Source organism: Aulonocara sp. 'chitande type north' Nkhata Bay, linkage group LG3 (genome assembly GCF_057382095.1).
Source record: "Aulonocara sp. 'chitande type north' Nkhata Bay isolate Kocher_YH1m ecotype deep benthic linkage group LG3, A_spYH_male_GT1.1, whole genome shotgun sequence".
In the NCBI taxonomy this organism is placed as follows: Eukaryota; Metazoa; Chordata; class Actinopteri; order Cichliformes; family Cichlidae; genus Aulonocara; species Aulonocara sp. 'chitande type north' Nkhata Bay.
This window is the reverse complement of record NC_141346.1, coordinates 34,948,770-34,964,875: the sequence shown is the minus strand read 5'-3', so window position 1 is coordinate 34,964,875 and position 16,106 is coordinate 34,948,770. Positions and strand designations below refer to the sequence as shown.

At 38.6% G+C, this 16,106-nt stretch overlaps 2 protein-coding genes across 2 annotated transcripts; both read left to right on the top strand.

Moving 5' to 3' along the window:
• The first annotated feature begins 46 nt into the window (after window positions 1-46).
• On the top strand, window positions 47-6,772 carry ltb4r2a (leukotriene B4 receptor 2a). The gene is made up of 5 exons (XM_086278030.1): window positions 47-314; window positions 3,310-3,870; window positions 4,019-4,219; window positions 4,338-4,378; window positions 5,273-6,772. Exons 2-5 carry the CDS (start codon window positions 3,319-3,321, stop codon window positions 5,574-5,576), a joined length of 1,098 nt encoding a protein of 365 aa, XP_086134156.1. The 5' UTR covers window positions 47-314; window positions 3,310-3,318; the 3' UTR covers window positions 5,577-6,772.
• A 3,383-nt stretch (window positions 6,773-10,155) lies between these two features.
• On the top strand, window positions 10,156-15,861 carry ltb4r (leukotriene B4 receptor). The gene is made up of 4 exons (XM_086278013.1): window positions 10,156-10,306; window positions 11,023-11,547; window positions 12,278-12,545; window positions 12,804-15,861. The coding sequence occupies exons 2-4, from the start codon at window positions 11,075-11,077 to the stop codon at window positions 13,179-13,181; spliced, it is 1,119 nt and encodes a 372-aa protein (XP_086134139.1). The 5' UTR covers window positions 10,156-10,306; window positions 11,023-11,074; the 3' UTR covers window positions 13,182-15,861.
• The last annotated feature ends 245 nt before the right edge of the window (window positions 15,862-16,106 follow it).

Below are 16,106 nucleotides of genomic sequence, written 5' to 3'. Positions count from 1 at the left end.
TTTGGATGAACTATCCTTTTACTGGTTTGCTTTTGGGTTTATCTGCTTGAGAATGTTGACGAACTACCAGAGCCAAGAGAGGCGAGGCATAATGGGGACACACCTTCCTCTGCTCCCTGCGTGTTACAGCAAGCATGACAAGTCAATGGAGAGAGGGCTCAGAGAGAGAAACAGAATGAAAGTAGGTGGGGGAAAGTGAGGTGGGACCAAAAGGTTAAAAGAAAAGGAAGAAACTACAACATCTTTAACATATTCAGACTCCTTTTCAAGCACATGGTGTTTTCTTTTCTGTATTGGGATTTACATTTAACTTGGTAAGTCTTTTCTTTCTTTTCTGATCTGATTTGTTTGTTCTTATTAATGATTCTTTACAATAGCTCATTTTCTGCAGCCTAGTGAATTATATATTTATTTTGAGACTGCATGGCATATTGCATGTTTCCATGGCTGATACTGTTCTCATGTATATTAGAGCTTTTGAAAGTATGAATATGTCAGGTACAGCTACATTTCTGGACACTTATGTTCAATGTGTTGTACCCTTTCTGTGCACGTCCCCTTTCTCTGTGGGTGGAATAGGTATGCATGTGAATCACAGAGCACACAAACACACCCTCTAAGTTAGGCATGTTTTTATTAATCATGTGGTTTAACAGGAAGGTCTGTGTGTATACATGGTAATAAAAATAGAGATTAAGCTGACAAAAACCAAAGAAAATAGAAACACTGCGACAACAAGCGTAATAGAAACTGGAGAAAAAAAATCTGCCATTTATCCATGACCTGGTTATAGTTGGTATAAGTTGTAGGTGTTGCACAGCTCAACAAGAAAAAACAGTGTCAGCGTCCACTGCTGCTTGGATGTCACTGCCCATGAGGTTTGACCAGCTCTTTGTAAACAACTGTCATGTGGTCACATTACTTCAAAATCAAGAAAAAAGCAGAAATCAACTGAAATCTGAAAACACTTATCATTAACTCTACATTTAAATTTGGTCTTTCTTTTCATTCATCTTTTTTCTATGTATTTATTTTAGAAGAATCTTCATAGTTATATTTAGCGACATGATTATTAAAATGGGTTTTTTCAAGATAGAAATGATTTTCTTTTTAGTTTTGTTTTCACTTATCGCTTGTTGTGCTTAAAACAAAAGCAACAGGAGAAAACTGGAGAGTTTCTCTTAATAATTTTACTACTTTATAAAGATAAGAAAGAATCTATTTCTACTACTACTCCTTAATTACCTGCACCTCCTCACATGCTAAATGTATTTGTGCTTTAAAGCAGTAGTCTGCTGTAAATCTTCATAAAGCTTAATATTGACTGCTTTGATTGTGCCTGCCGTCTCACCTTGTGTGAGCTTGCTTAACTTTAAAAACAACTGCACGCTTATTGACTCTGTAATAAACACCAACTACAAGACAGTTTGCTAAGAAATATCAAACAGGTTTGTTCAGCAAGTGTAGGTGTGAGTACCTGATTATACGCAGAGGCATACTGACACTGCCTGACTGGAGTGACAGAGAGTGTAGATGTGTAGATCATGTAGTGACACGTTTTTTTTGAAAAACATTTTCAGTAATGTGAAAGGACTCTGATTCTTGAAGTCAGCTGCTGGAGAGGGGAAAAAAAGAAAATACATGTGAGAAACATTTGATGTATGAGCTAAAATTTATTTTGACATCAGAATTGATGTTGACACATGTTTTCTAAACTGGCGCTTGTGTACATTTTCTTGAACAACTATGGGCTTCCAGTTAGTTACAGAGAGCCTATTCACACATCAAAGTGTCTCTGCTAATGTATAAATGTCTCCAGGGCTGTAAATGTTAGATATGCATACACATATTTTTATTACCTTAGTTTACGTCATCAAATCCCCCAAAATAAAACTGTCTCAGTACGACAGGGCCAATTTCTATTGCCCTGCGGTCAGTTATTGCAGGAATTACAAGGTAATTATACTAAGTTTACACCACAAGAAAGGACAGAGGGAAGATAGGACTATTTATATACAAAGAGCTGGTTGGGAATGGCAAACAGAGTCAGAAATAAGGCTCGGGTGAAAGTAATGAGGGACAGATAGGAAGCAAAACACACACAAAAAACTAAGATTCACAGTAAAATTGAAGAGTAACGGTTAAGAGGAAGTACTAGACAAGGAAATAAAAATGGACCAAGGCATACTTAAAGAACAAGGCACAGAAAGGCACACATAGAAATACTGATGAAACCACTACAAATAACAGACACACATTACCACACTGTGAACCAGCAAACACAACATCATGTAACTGAAAAACATTAAATAGCAGTCAAGGATCCAAACACCAACTCAATGCAACTTTTGCTCAACCTAAGGGACACAGTGTTAAAATGCATTCACTGAAGTTATTATCCTGTTAACAAATGGAAAAAAAACTTCCTGGTTTAAGTAAATGTCAGAAAGCTTATTAATACGTATAGACTTCACATTTGAACACACATGTGTGTTAGCACCAAGACATTATATCAACACACGACTGTTCATTTCAATGCCATTGCTATGAATATACTGAGACTGCGTTTCTCTCACAGGGCAATGATAAACAATATATTGGACTAATGCATAAATGCTGCAGCTGGTTAAAATGGGAAAATCTCACTGATTTATTCACCACTTGGCCAGTAGTCTGCGCTACAGCACGGTGCTCTATTATTTTAAAATGAGTGTCAGTTTCACATAAAGTGTTAGGCTGTAAACGAATTAATTGTCAGAAAAATAAAAATAAAGTAAGTGATTATCCTCATGTATCCACACACTTCTCATACAGTGCATATCATTTTTAGTGTATATTTAATACTATAATGCTATTTTATACTATTTAAATACTTTAATACTATTCTCTCCTGACTGTATTTTGAAGCTTCCCAGTAAATTTCTTTTTTGTTGTGTTCGGTTCTGTTTGTGTAAATCACCTTCCCTCAATGACCCTGAAGAGAAGGAGCACAGAAGTCTAAAGTACAATCTCTGGTTAAATACTGACACCAACACACTCACTGGTGCTTTCCACTCATGTCTGGTCTCGTTTGTTCAGGAATTAAGAGTCCCCGTTAAAACCTGTTGCACTTGCACCACACTCCCACACTTTCCTGCATGAAATTCATGCTTTTAAGCCTGGCACTCGTGGGAGGAGGTGAAGACTTTTATTATTATTTATTATTCCTTTGCCATATTCTTGCTGCAGCCCTGAGATGCTGTCTCTATTTTCTTTATTCTTGTTAAAAGGGAGTAATAAAATGACCGAATGAATCATTCTCTTTGACAGGAAACAAAGATGGCCCACAGAGATTGTTCAAATTTGACAAACACTGCTGTAGGAAATGAAACCATTATGGATAATCCAGTTGCCACATCTATGGGTGCCTTCATCCTCAGCCTCATCTTTCTCCTGGGCTGCCCAGGAAATTTGTTCGTCATCTGGAGCATCGCGGCACGAGCCCGAAAGCAATCTGTCACTACTCTTCTCATCCTTAACTTAGCTATCGCAGATGGCTTTCTAATGGCTTTAACCCCGTTTTTCATTGTCTACCTCGTTAAACAGAACTGGGTGTTTGGGAATGTAATGTGTAAGGTCCTCTACTACCTGTGTCTAGCCAACATGTACGCTTCCATCCAGCTCATTATGATGATGAGCCTCTACAGGCTGGTGGCTGTGCTGTGGCCACAACGTGTCGGTGTTATCACCACCCAAAAGACGGTACCGCGTGTGCTGGCAGCGGTGTGGGCACTGGTGATTGTCGCCTCCATTCCTGCACTCCTCTTCAGAGAAGTGAGGGACAAGGGACCTATGCATGTTTGCGATTCCTTCCATGATTTATGCAGCCATGTGAGTTGAGAAGAATTCTGATAGAGGAATACTGAAAATGTTTAAATCTACCTCTCTATCTACCTATTAATCTATGCATACATATATACACATTAGCACCTCCATTCTACACTATTTTTCATCCGTCTTGTGTTTTCTCCCTGTACAGGTGGTCCTACAATACACACTGGAGATCATATTGGGATTTCTAATTCCTTATACTGTCATTGTAGTCAGCTACATATGCATCTTGCGTCGGATCCGACAGACCAAGTTCCGCCGTCGCATTCGTAGCGAGAAGCTCATCCTGGCCATCGTGTTGACCTTCTGCCTGTTTTGGTTGCCCTACCATTTCATAAACCTGGTGCAAGTATGTCCCACAGTCTTAATTTTATGCATAATACCTTCTTCCAAAAATGCTTATAAAATTCATCATTATGATGATTCTCAACGAAAAAATAATTTAACTATTTTTACATTTTGCTCAGGTTACATGGGCAGTGTATCCAGAGAGTCAAGTAAAAACTATGTAAGTATAATTTAAGACACAAGTTTACAATTACTATTGAGAAGAAGTGAGTCAGGTGGTGCTGAAGTCAAAGTGAACTTTTTAGTCATTGAACAGTTTGGAAAATTTCACCTTGATATGTGATATGTGTGATGGAACTAGAGCCATGGCACACTATTTTCAAAAACCTAATTCCTGTATGCTAAAGTTTCATGACATCTAAAAGCTAAAGTTCATTTACATCATTAGCATTTAAGAATTGATATAGATATAGGAAAATTAATGTTTTTTTGTTTTTTTTACAGAGGCCTAAGAGTCATTTGGGGATTTTTATTTTTTTTTATCTCATTATCTCAAGGGATGTGGTCGTCAAGACAACATTTCTGCTTTTACTATCACAGCCTCTGGTCTCTCTTTTAAATACCTTGTAAATAACTATAATCTGCAACAATTCATGTAGCTTATTGAAATGCTGAAGTCTTTCTTTTTTTTTTCTGAAAGCTTTTTACTCCAAATGTATTTTATTGCTAAAAATACTTCTCATTTTCAAATGTACTTTTACAAAAAGGAAAAAAAGGTTCGGTATAGATATATATCTATATAGATATATATGTATTTATTTATGGGTTCCCTTGGCAGTTAGTTACACACATAATTACTGACTATATGCTGACTTTCAATGCAGAAAACATGTTTTTGGCAGATGACCTTTAAGGTCAATCTTTCATCTGTGTCCCAAAAGAAATACACATGATAAAAAGTTCCCCCAAATTTTCATCTCTTCTAGAAAAATCTCTGCCTGCATTAATCAGCTGTAGGCAAAACCAAGTTATTTTATATTTGATTAATTAATGAATTAATTATTTTTCCCATCATGTTTACGTTTGTATTGTGCTCACCTCTCTTCCCTCACAGACTGCATAAAATATGGACCAGGAGTCGTGCTGTCACCTCTACCACAGCCTTCATGAGCAGCTGCGCCAACCCCGTGCTGTACTTTTTCGCAGGAAAGTCTTACATCCGACGAGAAGGACTTGCGTTCATGGCTCGCTTGTTTGAGGGCACTGGGTTGGATTCAGTTACAAGGAAGAGTAGACAAAACAGCCAGAATAGTCATGATAGAGACAAAGATGCAGATGCTGTAATGCTAAAAGACAGAGACCCAGATTCTACCACTAACTCAAGTTCTAATATCAAACCAGTGCAGAATGGTAAGTAGACGACATGAGGCAATAGGCCTGATATAGTGCTGTGCCCTTGAAATATTAAAATTATAAATTCTTCCTCCATCAACGGTGAAAGCACATTTTTTAGGACAAAATTGGAAAGGTTTTAATAACTTACTAACAGCTGGTTCCTCACTTCTGAAATGAGACTATAACAAAGGATATAACTTGACATCGCATTCCTGGAACAGGCTGCACCTGGAAGCATGATACACTGATATATTTTTGAGGTGATGCTTAAAAGAGGAACTGTATACCACACAAATGAGCCTTGCTCAGCTCTGAACTGTCCCACAAGAGGAAAAACTGCGAGGAACTATGTAGGACTTTCAGATTCCTACTTACCTCTACTTTCAATTCAACATTTACTCCTTAAAGGAGCTGGTGCACTGTACATGTGAATTTTTTTAAGGTTTGACACTGTTATTTTCTTTATGCAATGATGTATTTGTAAAATGCCTAAAAATGCTAAGGCAGATCAACTGTTACATTTTATACAGTTGAAAGTTGAGCTGCCGTGACTTAATGGGCTTGAAAACTTTAATTTTGATATTTACTATTAAAATTCACAAGTATGTCTCAGGATTCTCTTTTCTCTATTATTTTTAATTGGAGACATGTCATTTTATTAGCAGCTTGAAAAAAGTTTGAAATCTTAATTTAGGTTCCACTTTTCAGACCGATTTCATTTATCGCCATCTTTCGTACCCTAGTCAATATTTTAACAAAATTGGAACCATTCATCCATCCATCACAGCACAGTCTTTCCCAGGGAGGCTGAGGAGTGTGATCCCTCTATAGCTGGAAAACACCCTCTGGTCCTCCTTCTTAAAGATGAGAATCACCAACTTGGTCTGCCAATCCAGAGGTAGCGCCCCTGATATCCATGCAACATTGCAGAGGCATGCCAACCAAGACAGCCCTAAAAGATCCAGAGCCTTCAGGAACTCAGGACGGATCTTATCCACCCCATGGACCCTGCAACCAAGCAGTTGTTTACCCGCCACGATGACCTCGCCCCTGGAGATAGGTGACTCATCCCTCTTGTACCCAGACTCTGCTTCCTCCACGGAAAGCTTGCCAGTGGGAGTAATTTCTTCTCTAACGGTTAAAGTTTTATTTGTGAAGAAGTTCATGAAGTCATTATTTGTCATTATTAATTTTGTCAGATTAAAGTTATTTCTGTGACCATTGTGAGTTTTTCTTTCATTGGCCGAAGGGTACCAACAATCTTGTCCAAGTCTGTATGAGCTACTTCTTCTATCTGCTGATGGTACGTGCCATCCAGGGACCTGTTCTTCCATGATAGTTCCTATACTTTCTCCTCTTTTTTCTTGGGTTTCTGGTACCTGAGTAGTTAGAAAAACACAGAACAAATACAGTGGGGAAAAAAAGTATTTAGTCAGCCACCGATTGTGCAAGTTCCCCCACTTAAAATGATGACAGAGGTCAGTAATTTGCACCAGAGGTACACTTCAACTGTGAGAGACAGAATGTGAAAAAAAAATCCATGAATTCACATGGTAGGATTTGTAAAGAATTTATTCGTAAATCAGGGTGGAAAATAAGTATTTGGTCACCTCAAACAAGGAAAATCTCTGGCTCTCACAGACCTGTAACGTCTTCTGTAAGAAGCTTTTCTGTCCCCCACTCGTTACCTGTATGAATGGCACCTGTTTGAACTCATCATCTGAATAAAAGACACCTGTCCACAGCCTCAAACAGTCAGACTCCAAACTCCGCCATGGCCAAGACCAAAGAGCTTTCGAAGGACATCAGGAAAAGTATTGTAGACCTGCACCAGACTGGGAAGAGTGAATCTACAATAGGCAAGCAGCTTGGTGTGAACAAATCAACTGTGGGAGCAATCATCAGAAAATGGAAGACATACAAGACCACTGATAATCTCCCTCGATCTGGGGCTCCACGCAAGATCTCATCCCGTGGGGTCAAAATGATCATGAGAACGGTGAGCAAAGATCCCAGAACCACACGGGGGGACCTGGTGAATGACCTGCAGAGAGCTGGGACCAAAGTAACAAAGGTCACCATCAGTAACACACTACAACGGCAGGGAATCAAATCCCGCAGTGCCAGACGTGTTCCGCTGCTGAAGCCAGTGCATGTCCAGGCCCGTCTGAAGTTTGCCAGAGAGCACATGGATGATACAGCAGAGGATTGGGAGAATGTCATGTGGTCAGATGAAACCAAAGTAGAACTTTTTGGTATAAACTCAACTCGTCGTGTTTGGAGGAAGAAGAATACGGAGTTGCATCCCAAGAACACCATACCTACTGTGAAGCATGGGGGTGGAAACATCATGCTATGGGGCTGTTTTTCTGCCAAGGGGACAGGACGACTGATCCGTGTTAAGGACAGAATGAATGGGGCCATGTATCGTGAGATTTTGAGCCAAAACCTCCTTCCATCAGTGAGAACTTTGAAGATGAAACGAGGCTGGGTCTTCCAACATGACAATGATCCAAAACACACCGCCCGGGCAACAAAGGAGTGGCTCCGTAAGAAGCATTTGAAAGTCCTGGAGTGGCCTAGCCAGTCTCCAGACCTCAACCCCATAGAAAATCTGTGGCGGGAGTTGAAAGTCCGTGTTGCTCGGCGACAGCCCCAAAACATCACTGCTCTCGAGAAGATCTGCATGGAGGAATGGGCCAAAATACCAGCTACTGTGTGTGCAAACCTGGTAAAGACCTATAGTAAACGTTTGACCTCTGTTATTGCCAACAAAGGTTATGTTACAAAGTATTGAGTTGTATTTTTGTTATTGACCAAATACTTATTTTCCACCCTGATTTACGAATAAATTCTTTACAAATCCTACCATGTGAATTCATGGATTTTTTTTTCACATTCTGTATCTCACAGTTGAAGTGTACCTCTGGTGCAAATTACTGACCTCTGTCATCATTTTAAGTGGGGGAACTTGCACAATCGGTGGCTGACTAAATACTTTTTTGCCCCACTGTAATGTTTGTTCAGATGGGTGGATAGGAGAAAGCCTGTTCTTTGTAACAAACAAACAAACAAAATTTTTTTTTAAAAAAATTAGCGAGAATGGTAACAGATTAAGTTTCCAAAGTTGAATCTGAAAAAACAAGATTACTAGAAGTAAACCAAAGTGGAGATGTTTGACCGTAAAGCACAACACTGCATTTGGCAAAACTCAAACTCAAACTGAACAACTCATATCAACTGTGAACTGCAGTGGTGAAGGGGTTTTCATTTAGACTTGCCATCACAAGCCCTGAGGACCTTACACTGATTCACTCAACCATCATCTTTTCTGTACACTAAATTGTTCTAAAGTCAAACGTGAAGCCAGTGTGACCCAAACTTAAATCTGAACAAGTGGCCTTGATGCCTAAGTGGGTAAAGATAAAATGATGAGATCATGATAGAGACAATTTATGTGCTTAACAAGCATCCATTATGTCCAAGCATCTAATATTGCCTTGTCTGTTGCATAAAGTCATAGACACCTTATGCACCTCTGTTACACTCCTCTCACTGTAAAAGTCACTAAAGTAGGAAAATAATTTACGTTGATCACTTGATGTCCATTCAATCTAGCACAGATGATCAGAAAATAGGTGAACAGAAAGACAAGACAAAGTCATAAACAAAGACAGGCATTTGAACTACAGGGAAACCAAATTCATCCGCTTCAAGCCTGTGGTCTCGCTATCAGGATGAAGGATACATAATAAGCAGCAAGCTGCTACTACTCCATGTAGCCAAGGACTGGTGCTGAGTATGCGATTATTCCTTCTGCATTTTCAGTCCTCCCCATCACATGTAATCATTTCATTGATTTTTAATGGGTAAATGTTTATTACACAACTACAGCTTTACACCTCTTGATTCTTTTAAGATTGTAAAATAAATAAATAACAATACAAATTAATCAAAACATGACAAAAGCATGACACATAATACAGGTCATTGTGTAGCTGGATATGTCCTGTTCTCCTAAATAACTTAAGACATTTGGATTATGTGGTAAGAGTTGTTGTAAAGGTCTGCCAAAAAGTCTGTTGCAAGAGAAATTGTACAATACACAACTGTGACTTAAAATCGTGTATCAACAAGACACTGAAGGTTTACTGGAATACCCCTCCGTCACGCACCCCACTTAGTCACACTTCTGATTTCTCTTCTTTCACAAAAAACACATCATCAATTTCACAATATATTAGGGTACTCTGGCTTTTTCCTTCTTTTTTCTTTCCTTATTTATTTTTAGTTACAGTGAGTTGCTAAACGAATATGTCAATAAACTATGTAAAATTACATAAAAGCTTTACTGTTAGCATTTCATTAACTTTATTCAAGTCTGTTTTCTGAAAGGATGGAGGGCAAACACTGCTCCACAATAGGCAGCAGATGTCATGTCAATATTTCCCATAAAGCGTACCAGTAACACAGCACAGTGCACCAATAAGAATACAGTAACAAAGTGAGAAGTGTAGGAGGAACAGCAGCTACCTCGCAACAGAGTGAGCACAAAGCTGGCTTCCTGTGGTCATTGATTTCCTCTCACATGACACTTCTTACTCAATATATTAAAAAACCTGTTTTCCTCCTCGCACAAGATCTTCAGAGTTAAGAAGGGAACTCTGGAGGTTAGGTGTGAGGTGTTACACAGAGGGATATTATTTTTTTGCTTTTACTTTTCTGATTTTAAGAGAGACACCACCATTTGAAGGTAAGCATGAGAGTTTGATATGCCAAGATTCCCAGCCACTAGATATCACAGAGTTTGGCAAATTCATTGTTTTCTAATAAAATCTTAATATGGATGTAAAGAGTAACAGAAATCTCAACAGGTTTCCCAGATTATTTATTTAGTCATTGTTACACATTCATTTCTAGATTGCCATTTTTATTGCTGCTCTTAGGTTTTGATTTGTAACAGAGGAGTTGCAGCTTTCTGTGGAGCACACAGATGTCTGTGTAGCTTCTCAGTGATCTGAACTGGACTTCTTTAATTGCCCAGATGTTTCAGCGTGGTTCAAAAAATAAGTGCATATTGAGTATTTGTTTTCTGTGTTGTCGTGTGCTATGTGTCCAATTTTTCCAATAACCGAAAGTGATTAAACACATATTGTTATCCTTCATAAGATTTGTACATTCATATATTTACTAATGATAAAGTTAGGCCTTTGAGAGCAAGAAAGACTCGACTAGACTAGAACATTTCAGCACATTTTGATGTTCAACATCTCTGGAACTTGTCAAATAATTTCATTTGGTTAAATAAATGTTTGCTCATTCAAAGCAGCTCTGGTGTACACACTTTTCTTGTGTTAGATGCAGTTGTGGAAATCAAAATGTTGTGCAATATTTTAAGCACAGATACAGAGTGTACTCACAAATCTTAACGCAACATATCCTGTTTCCTGCCTCTCTATTATTTTTAAGGTTAAGTCAAGTTCACAGCTTTTGGAACTAAACATCTTCAGAAGCTTTCTCAATGGCATCCAACACAAACTCCACCACCTCCACTGCCCCTCAGATGATCTCTGCTCAGATTGGTATTGGCATCTTGACCCTGGCATTTGTACTGGGTTTTCCGGGGAACCTGTTTGTGGTTTGGTCAGTGGTCTGCCGTGTAAAGAAGCGCTCAGTGACATGTTTGTTGGTGTTGAATCTGGCTGTTGCGGATGCTCTTGTCCTGCTCAGTGCACCTTTTTTCCTGAGATACCTGGCTGGAGGCCAAGGCTGGGAGTTTGGCTCAGCAGCATGCAAGCTGATGCATTACCTATCAAATGTGAACATGTACGTGTCCATCTACCTTATTTGTCTGATGAGCATGGACCGTTGCCTTGCTGTCACAAGGCCTTTTGTTTCCCAGAAAATAAGAACTAAGCGCTCCCTGCTGTTTCTCCTGCTGGGAGTCTGGATATTAGCATTCCTGCTGTCACTGCCGATGCCTTTCTATCGCAGGTGAGACCAAAGGTTTTTTTCACATTCAAAGCAATTGTGTATTAATGTGTTTACTGCTGCGGATCAGTGAAGGAAAGTGAACTGATCTTAATGGATATCTGCTCCCATTAGCTTCATGTGGATAATGTAGTTTTTTCCTTTTTTCATATAAAACATATAAAGATAACCTTTTTGTAGTGTATCTCAACTACTCCACTTAGAGACAGCACTACTGGAAAGTAATACACCTATAATAACACGCAATAAAGAAAAAAAAAAGAAATTTTGATTTTTAATATCTCCTGCAGATAAATCTTTTCAACAATTCATTTCTAAATTTTCTAAAATATTTATTTTTTCAATCTTTTCATATCTAATTTATGATATATATATATATATATATATATATATATATATATATATATATATATATATATATATATATATATATATTCATATATTTTTTCACTTTTTTTAGTGTTTTCTTTTAAAATTATTATTTTATTATTACTGTAAGGGCGTATTGAGTAAACTGTAAAACAGATTTGACTGTAGTCTAACATCTAACCCAAACTACTTTAAAAAGGTCCTACAAATTTATGCCTGTACTCAAACTGTCACAGTTCTTTTTATTTTGCTTTGTTGTCGACTCATAGTTTAGTTCCTACATGCACACAGAGTCATGTCTCTCATTTTCTTACGTAGTATCTTTTGGTGAATTCATAATCTTTTCCCTTTAATTCTCTGACAGTGTTCTCAAGAGTCCCACAAACAACATGAGCGGTTGTGTGCTTTACCACTGGGGGAGTGTGGCTCATCCTGTTTTCCAGTACATTTTTGAGACCATTATGGGATGCCTGGTGCCCTTCACTCTCATCAACACCTGCTACTCCTCTGTCATCTGCCGCCTGCGAAGTGCCATGTTCCAACGTAAAGGACAAAGCAGTCGCCTGATTCTGCTCATCATCTCGGCTTTTGCAGTCTTTTGGCTCCCCTACCACATTGTCAACATCATAGAGGTGTGTTATCTATTTAACGCTGGGTTGACAGCATCAAAACTCTCTCTTACTGTAAGACCCAGACGTAAACACTTCAGGCATATGTTGCACTTCTCCAGTTACTCTAGCAAAACTTTTGTCATGCTACCACAGGAGTGACATTAATAGCTCTGACTGATAACGGAATAAATTCATAAACAATTTACTTTCTTTTTGTGTGTTATTTTGTTTTGTTTTCCCCCAATAATATTTACGCCTCTTTTCTTCTTCCTCATTCAGGTGATTGGTTTATTGATGGGAAGTGAGACAGTGAGCCGTGCTGCTAAAACAGCCCGTCCAAACGTTACAGCCTTTGCCTACTTCAGCAGTGCTGTCAACCCCATCCTCTATGTGTTTGCAGGCAGCTCACACATCCGCCAGGCTGGGTTTAGCTTCATGGGCAAGCTCTTTGAGGGCACCAATTCAGAGAGCAGGACCACATCTTTTTCCCGTAGCGGCCGCAGCAGCTCTTCACCAGATGAGAGCTCTGTCCTGCACACACTCTCTGTCAAAATGGGGAAGCCTTTCAAAAGCAAGAACAGAGGCGAGAGCAGGAGTGCAGTGGAGCAGGAGATTGATGCGCCTGAACTAAAGACTCTGGCCACCTTTGAGCAGTAACTGTAGCATTTAAAATAATGTGAATTGAGTTGACCCAAACTCGCATATACTAACAATGTAAGCTAACTGGAGTAGTCCAGAAAGTAAATACTGTAAATATAATATTTTTGTATTGCTGAAGCAAATCATTGCAGAGTATCATATATTTTTTGCATGTATGTCTGTGTGTGTGTATTCATATTCTATCCAGTTGTACAGAAATGGACAATTTAATCAGTATTTTTGATGTAATTTTTAATTCTAATCAGAATTTTTCTATAGCGCACAACACACAGTCTGACTGTGAGCTCAAATTCAGTTTGTTAAAAAAATGAAAGTTTCTTAATGTTTGCCAATCTCTTATTGTGCAAACATGGCTTGTTTAATATGTGAGACTGTACTGGTTGCTTTGTTGGACAAACAGAACATTGCATCAAAAACATGTCACGAAAGCATCCTTTTTTGTCACGGTTTCGTGCATTGCTGCCTTCTCTTTCACAACATCTAACTGACCTGCATTACAACACTGTATGTGGTTATTATGCTGTTGAGCTACCACCAAAAGTCCCAATAAAATAGGTGAGCAAAAAACAAAAAGTGCTCACCTTTGCAGGAAACGAGTTGCAGTCATAGTGACGTCAAAGAGTGACACATCAGTGGTTACCGCCATTGTAGGATCCTGGAAACACAAAACTGTTTACTGTTACTCAACTGGTAACTTATGTAGGGCCTTCAAATAATGTCAAACAGACTGTTTTTGTCCTCTAACTGTACGGTTCTGTTACGACTGATTCATTTTCCTTTATTAATAATCATTTCTCTCTGAGTAAAAACATATAGGTGACAAGTTTGAACTGAAATATATTTGAATTGTGCTGTAGATTTCGTTCAGACTGCTCAGGAGCATGATTATTTTTATGATTTTACATATGGGCTATACAATTCTGATTGAAAACCAAGAAAGCAAGCATTTCTTTCTTGGGTAGTGAGGTTGTATTTTTACTCAGTTGTATATAGCATTCGTATTCTATTTTTATCTTATTGTATATTTTTATTCTATTTTATTCTACTGTATATAGTATATTATTTTATTCTATTCTGTACAGCTGTGTACTGTATTTATTCTTATTGTATTCTAATTTTTGCGTCATAACTTTTGCACTGTTCACTTCCTGCTGTGACAAAACAAATTTCCCACGTGTGGGACTAATAAAGGTTATCTTATCTTACAGCGGGGAAAATAAGTATTTGACACATCAGCATTTTTATCAGTAAGGGGATTTCCAAGTGGACTATTGACACAACATTTCCACCAGATGTTGCCATCAAGCCAAATATTGAAGTCATACAATCAAATCAGAACATATAAGTATACAAGTTAAACCATAATAAATAAAGTGAAATGACACAGGGAATAAGTATTGAACACACTTTATTCAATACTTTGTAGAAAAGCCTTTGTTGGTGATTACAGCTTCTAGACGCCTCTTGTATGGATAGACCAGTCGTCTGCATTGCTCAGGAGTGATTCTGGCCCATTCTTCCACACAAATGGTCTTTAAATCTTGAAGGTTCCTTGGGCCTCTTTTATGAACTTTAATCTTCAGTTCTCTCCATAGATTTTCTATGGGATTTAGGTCAGGTGATTGACTGGGCCATTCAAGCAACTTGATTTTCTTTCTTTGAAACCACTTCATTGTTACCTTGGCCTTGTGTTTGGGATCATTGTCTTGCTGAAATGTCCACCCTCTTTTCATTTTTAGCTTCCTGGTAGATGGCAGCAGATTTTTATCCAGAATGTCCCGGTACATCTCTCCATTCATCCTGCCTTCAATAATATGAAGTCTGCCAGTACCCCTTGCTGAAAAGCAGCCCCAAACCATGATGCTTCCACCCCCAAACTTGACTGTTGGTATGGTGTTCTTGGGGTGGTGAGCAGTGCCATTTCTTCTCCAAACATGGTGTGTAGAATGACTGCCAAAAAGTTCAATTTTGCTTTCATCTGACCATACTATAGTCGTCCAATAATCCACAGGCTTCTCCAAATGCTGTTGCGCAAATTTTAACCGAGCCTTGACATGCTTTTTGTTCAGCAATGGAGTCTTGCGTGGTGAGCGTGCATGGATGCCATGGCGGTTCAGTGCATTGCTTATAGTTTTCTTTGAAACAACAGTACCTGCTGATGCAAGGTCTTCCTGAAGTTCTGTCCGAGTGGTTCTTGGCTCTTGGAGAACCCTCCTGATTATTCTTTGGACTCCTCGGACAGGGATCTTGCGTGGAGCACCTGATCGTGGCAGGTTTATGGTGAACTGATGCACTTTCCATTTCCGGATAATGGCCCCCACAGTGCTCACAGGAACATTCAGCATTCTGGAAATGCACCTATAACCATTCCCATCAAAATGCTTTTCAACGATAAGATTACGAAGATCTTGAGAGAGTTCTTTGCCTTTACCCATCATGAAGTCTTTCCTGTGTGCCTTCTGGGTAATGAGGAGCCTTTATAGGCCATCAATTAGGACTAAAGCAGCTGATATCAATTAGTACTGATAGGGGACAGGATTTCTCTATCAATACTGACAGATTTCAGGTGATCTCCTGGCTTTCTATGTCATTTTGCCCCTTGTTATCTCCATGTATTCAATACTTATTCCCTGTGTCATTTCACTTTATTTATTGTGGTTTAACTTGTATACTTATATGTTCTGGTTTGTTTGTATGACGTCAATATTTGGCTTGATGGCAACATCTGGTGGAAATGTTGTGTCAATGGTCCACTTGGAAATCCCCTTACTGATAAAAATGCTGATGTGTCAAATACTTATTTTCCCCGCTGTATCTTATCTTATCTTAAATCCTTCTATAAAGCAAACATATATATAAAGTAAGAGCAAAAATATGCATAATATGAATGTGAATAATAGAAACGAACACATTTTCTATATG

Excerpts from the sequence above, each read along its gene's own strand:
- ltb4r (XM_086278013.1), top strand. The coding sequence starts at position 11,075 with ATGGCATCCAACACAAACTCCACCACCTCCACTGCCCCTCAGATGATC. Across the intron at positions 11,548-12,277 it reads CCGATGCCTTTCTATCGCAG|TGTTCTCAAGAGTCCCACAA; the intron begins GTGAGACCAAAG and ends ATTCTCTGACAG. Across the intron at positions 12,546-12,803 it reads ACATTGTCAACATCATAGAG|GTGATTGGTTTATTGATGGG; the intron begins GTGTGTTATCTA and ends TTCCTCATTCAG.
- ltb4r2a (XM_086278030.1), top strand. The coding sequence starts at position 3,319 with ATGGCCCACAGAGATTGTTCAAATTTGACAAACACTGCTGTAGGAAAT. Across the intron at positions 3,871-4,018 it reads TCCATGATTTATGCAGCCAT|GTGGTCCTACAATACACACT; the intron begins GTGAGTTGAGAA and ends CTCCCTGTACAG. Across the intron at positions 4,379-5,272 it reads GAGAGTCAAGTAAAAACTAT|ACTGCATAAAATATGGACCA; the intron begins GTAAGTATAATT and ends CTTCCCTCACAG.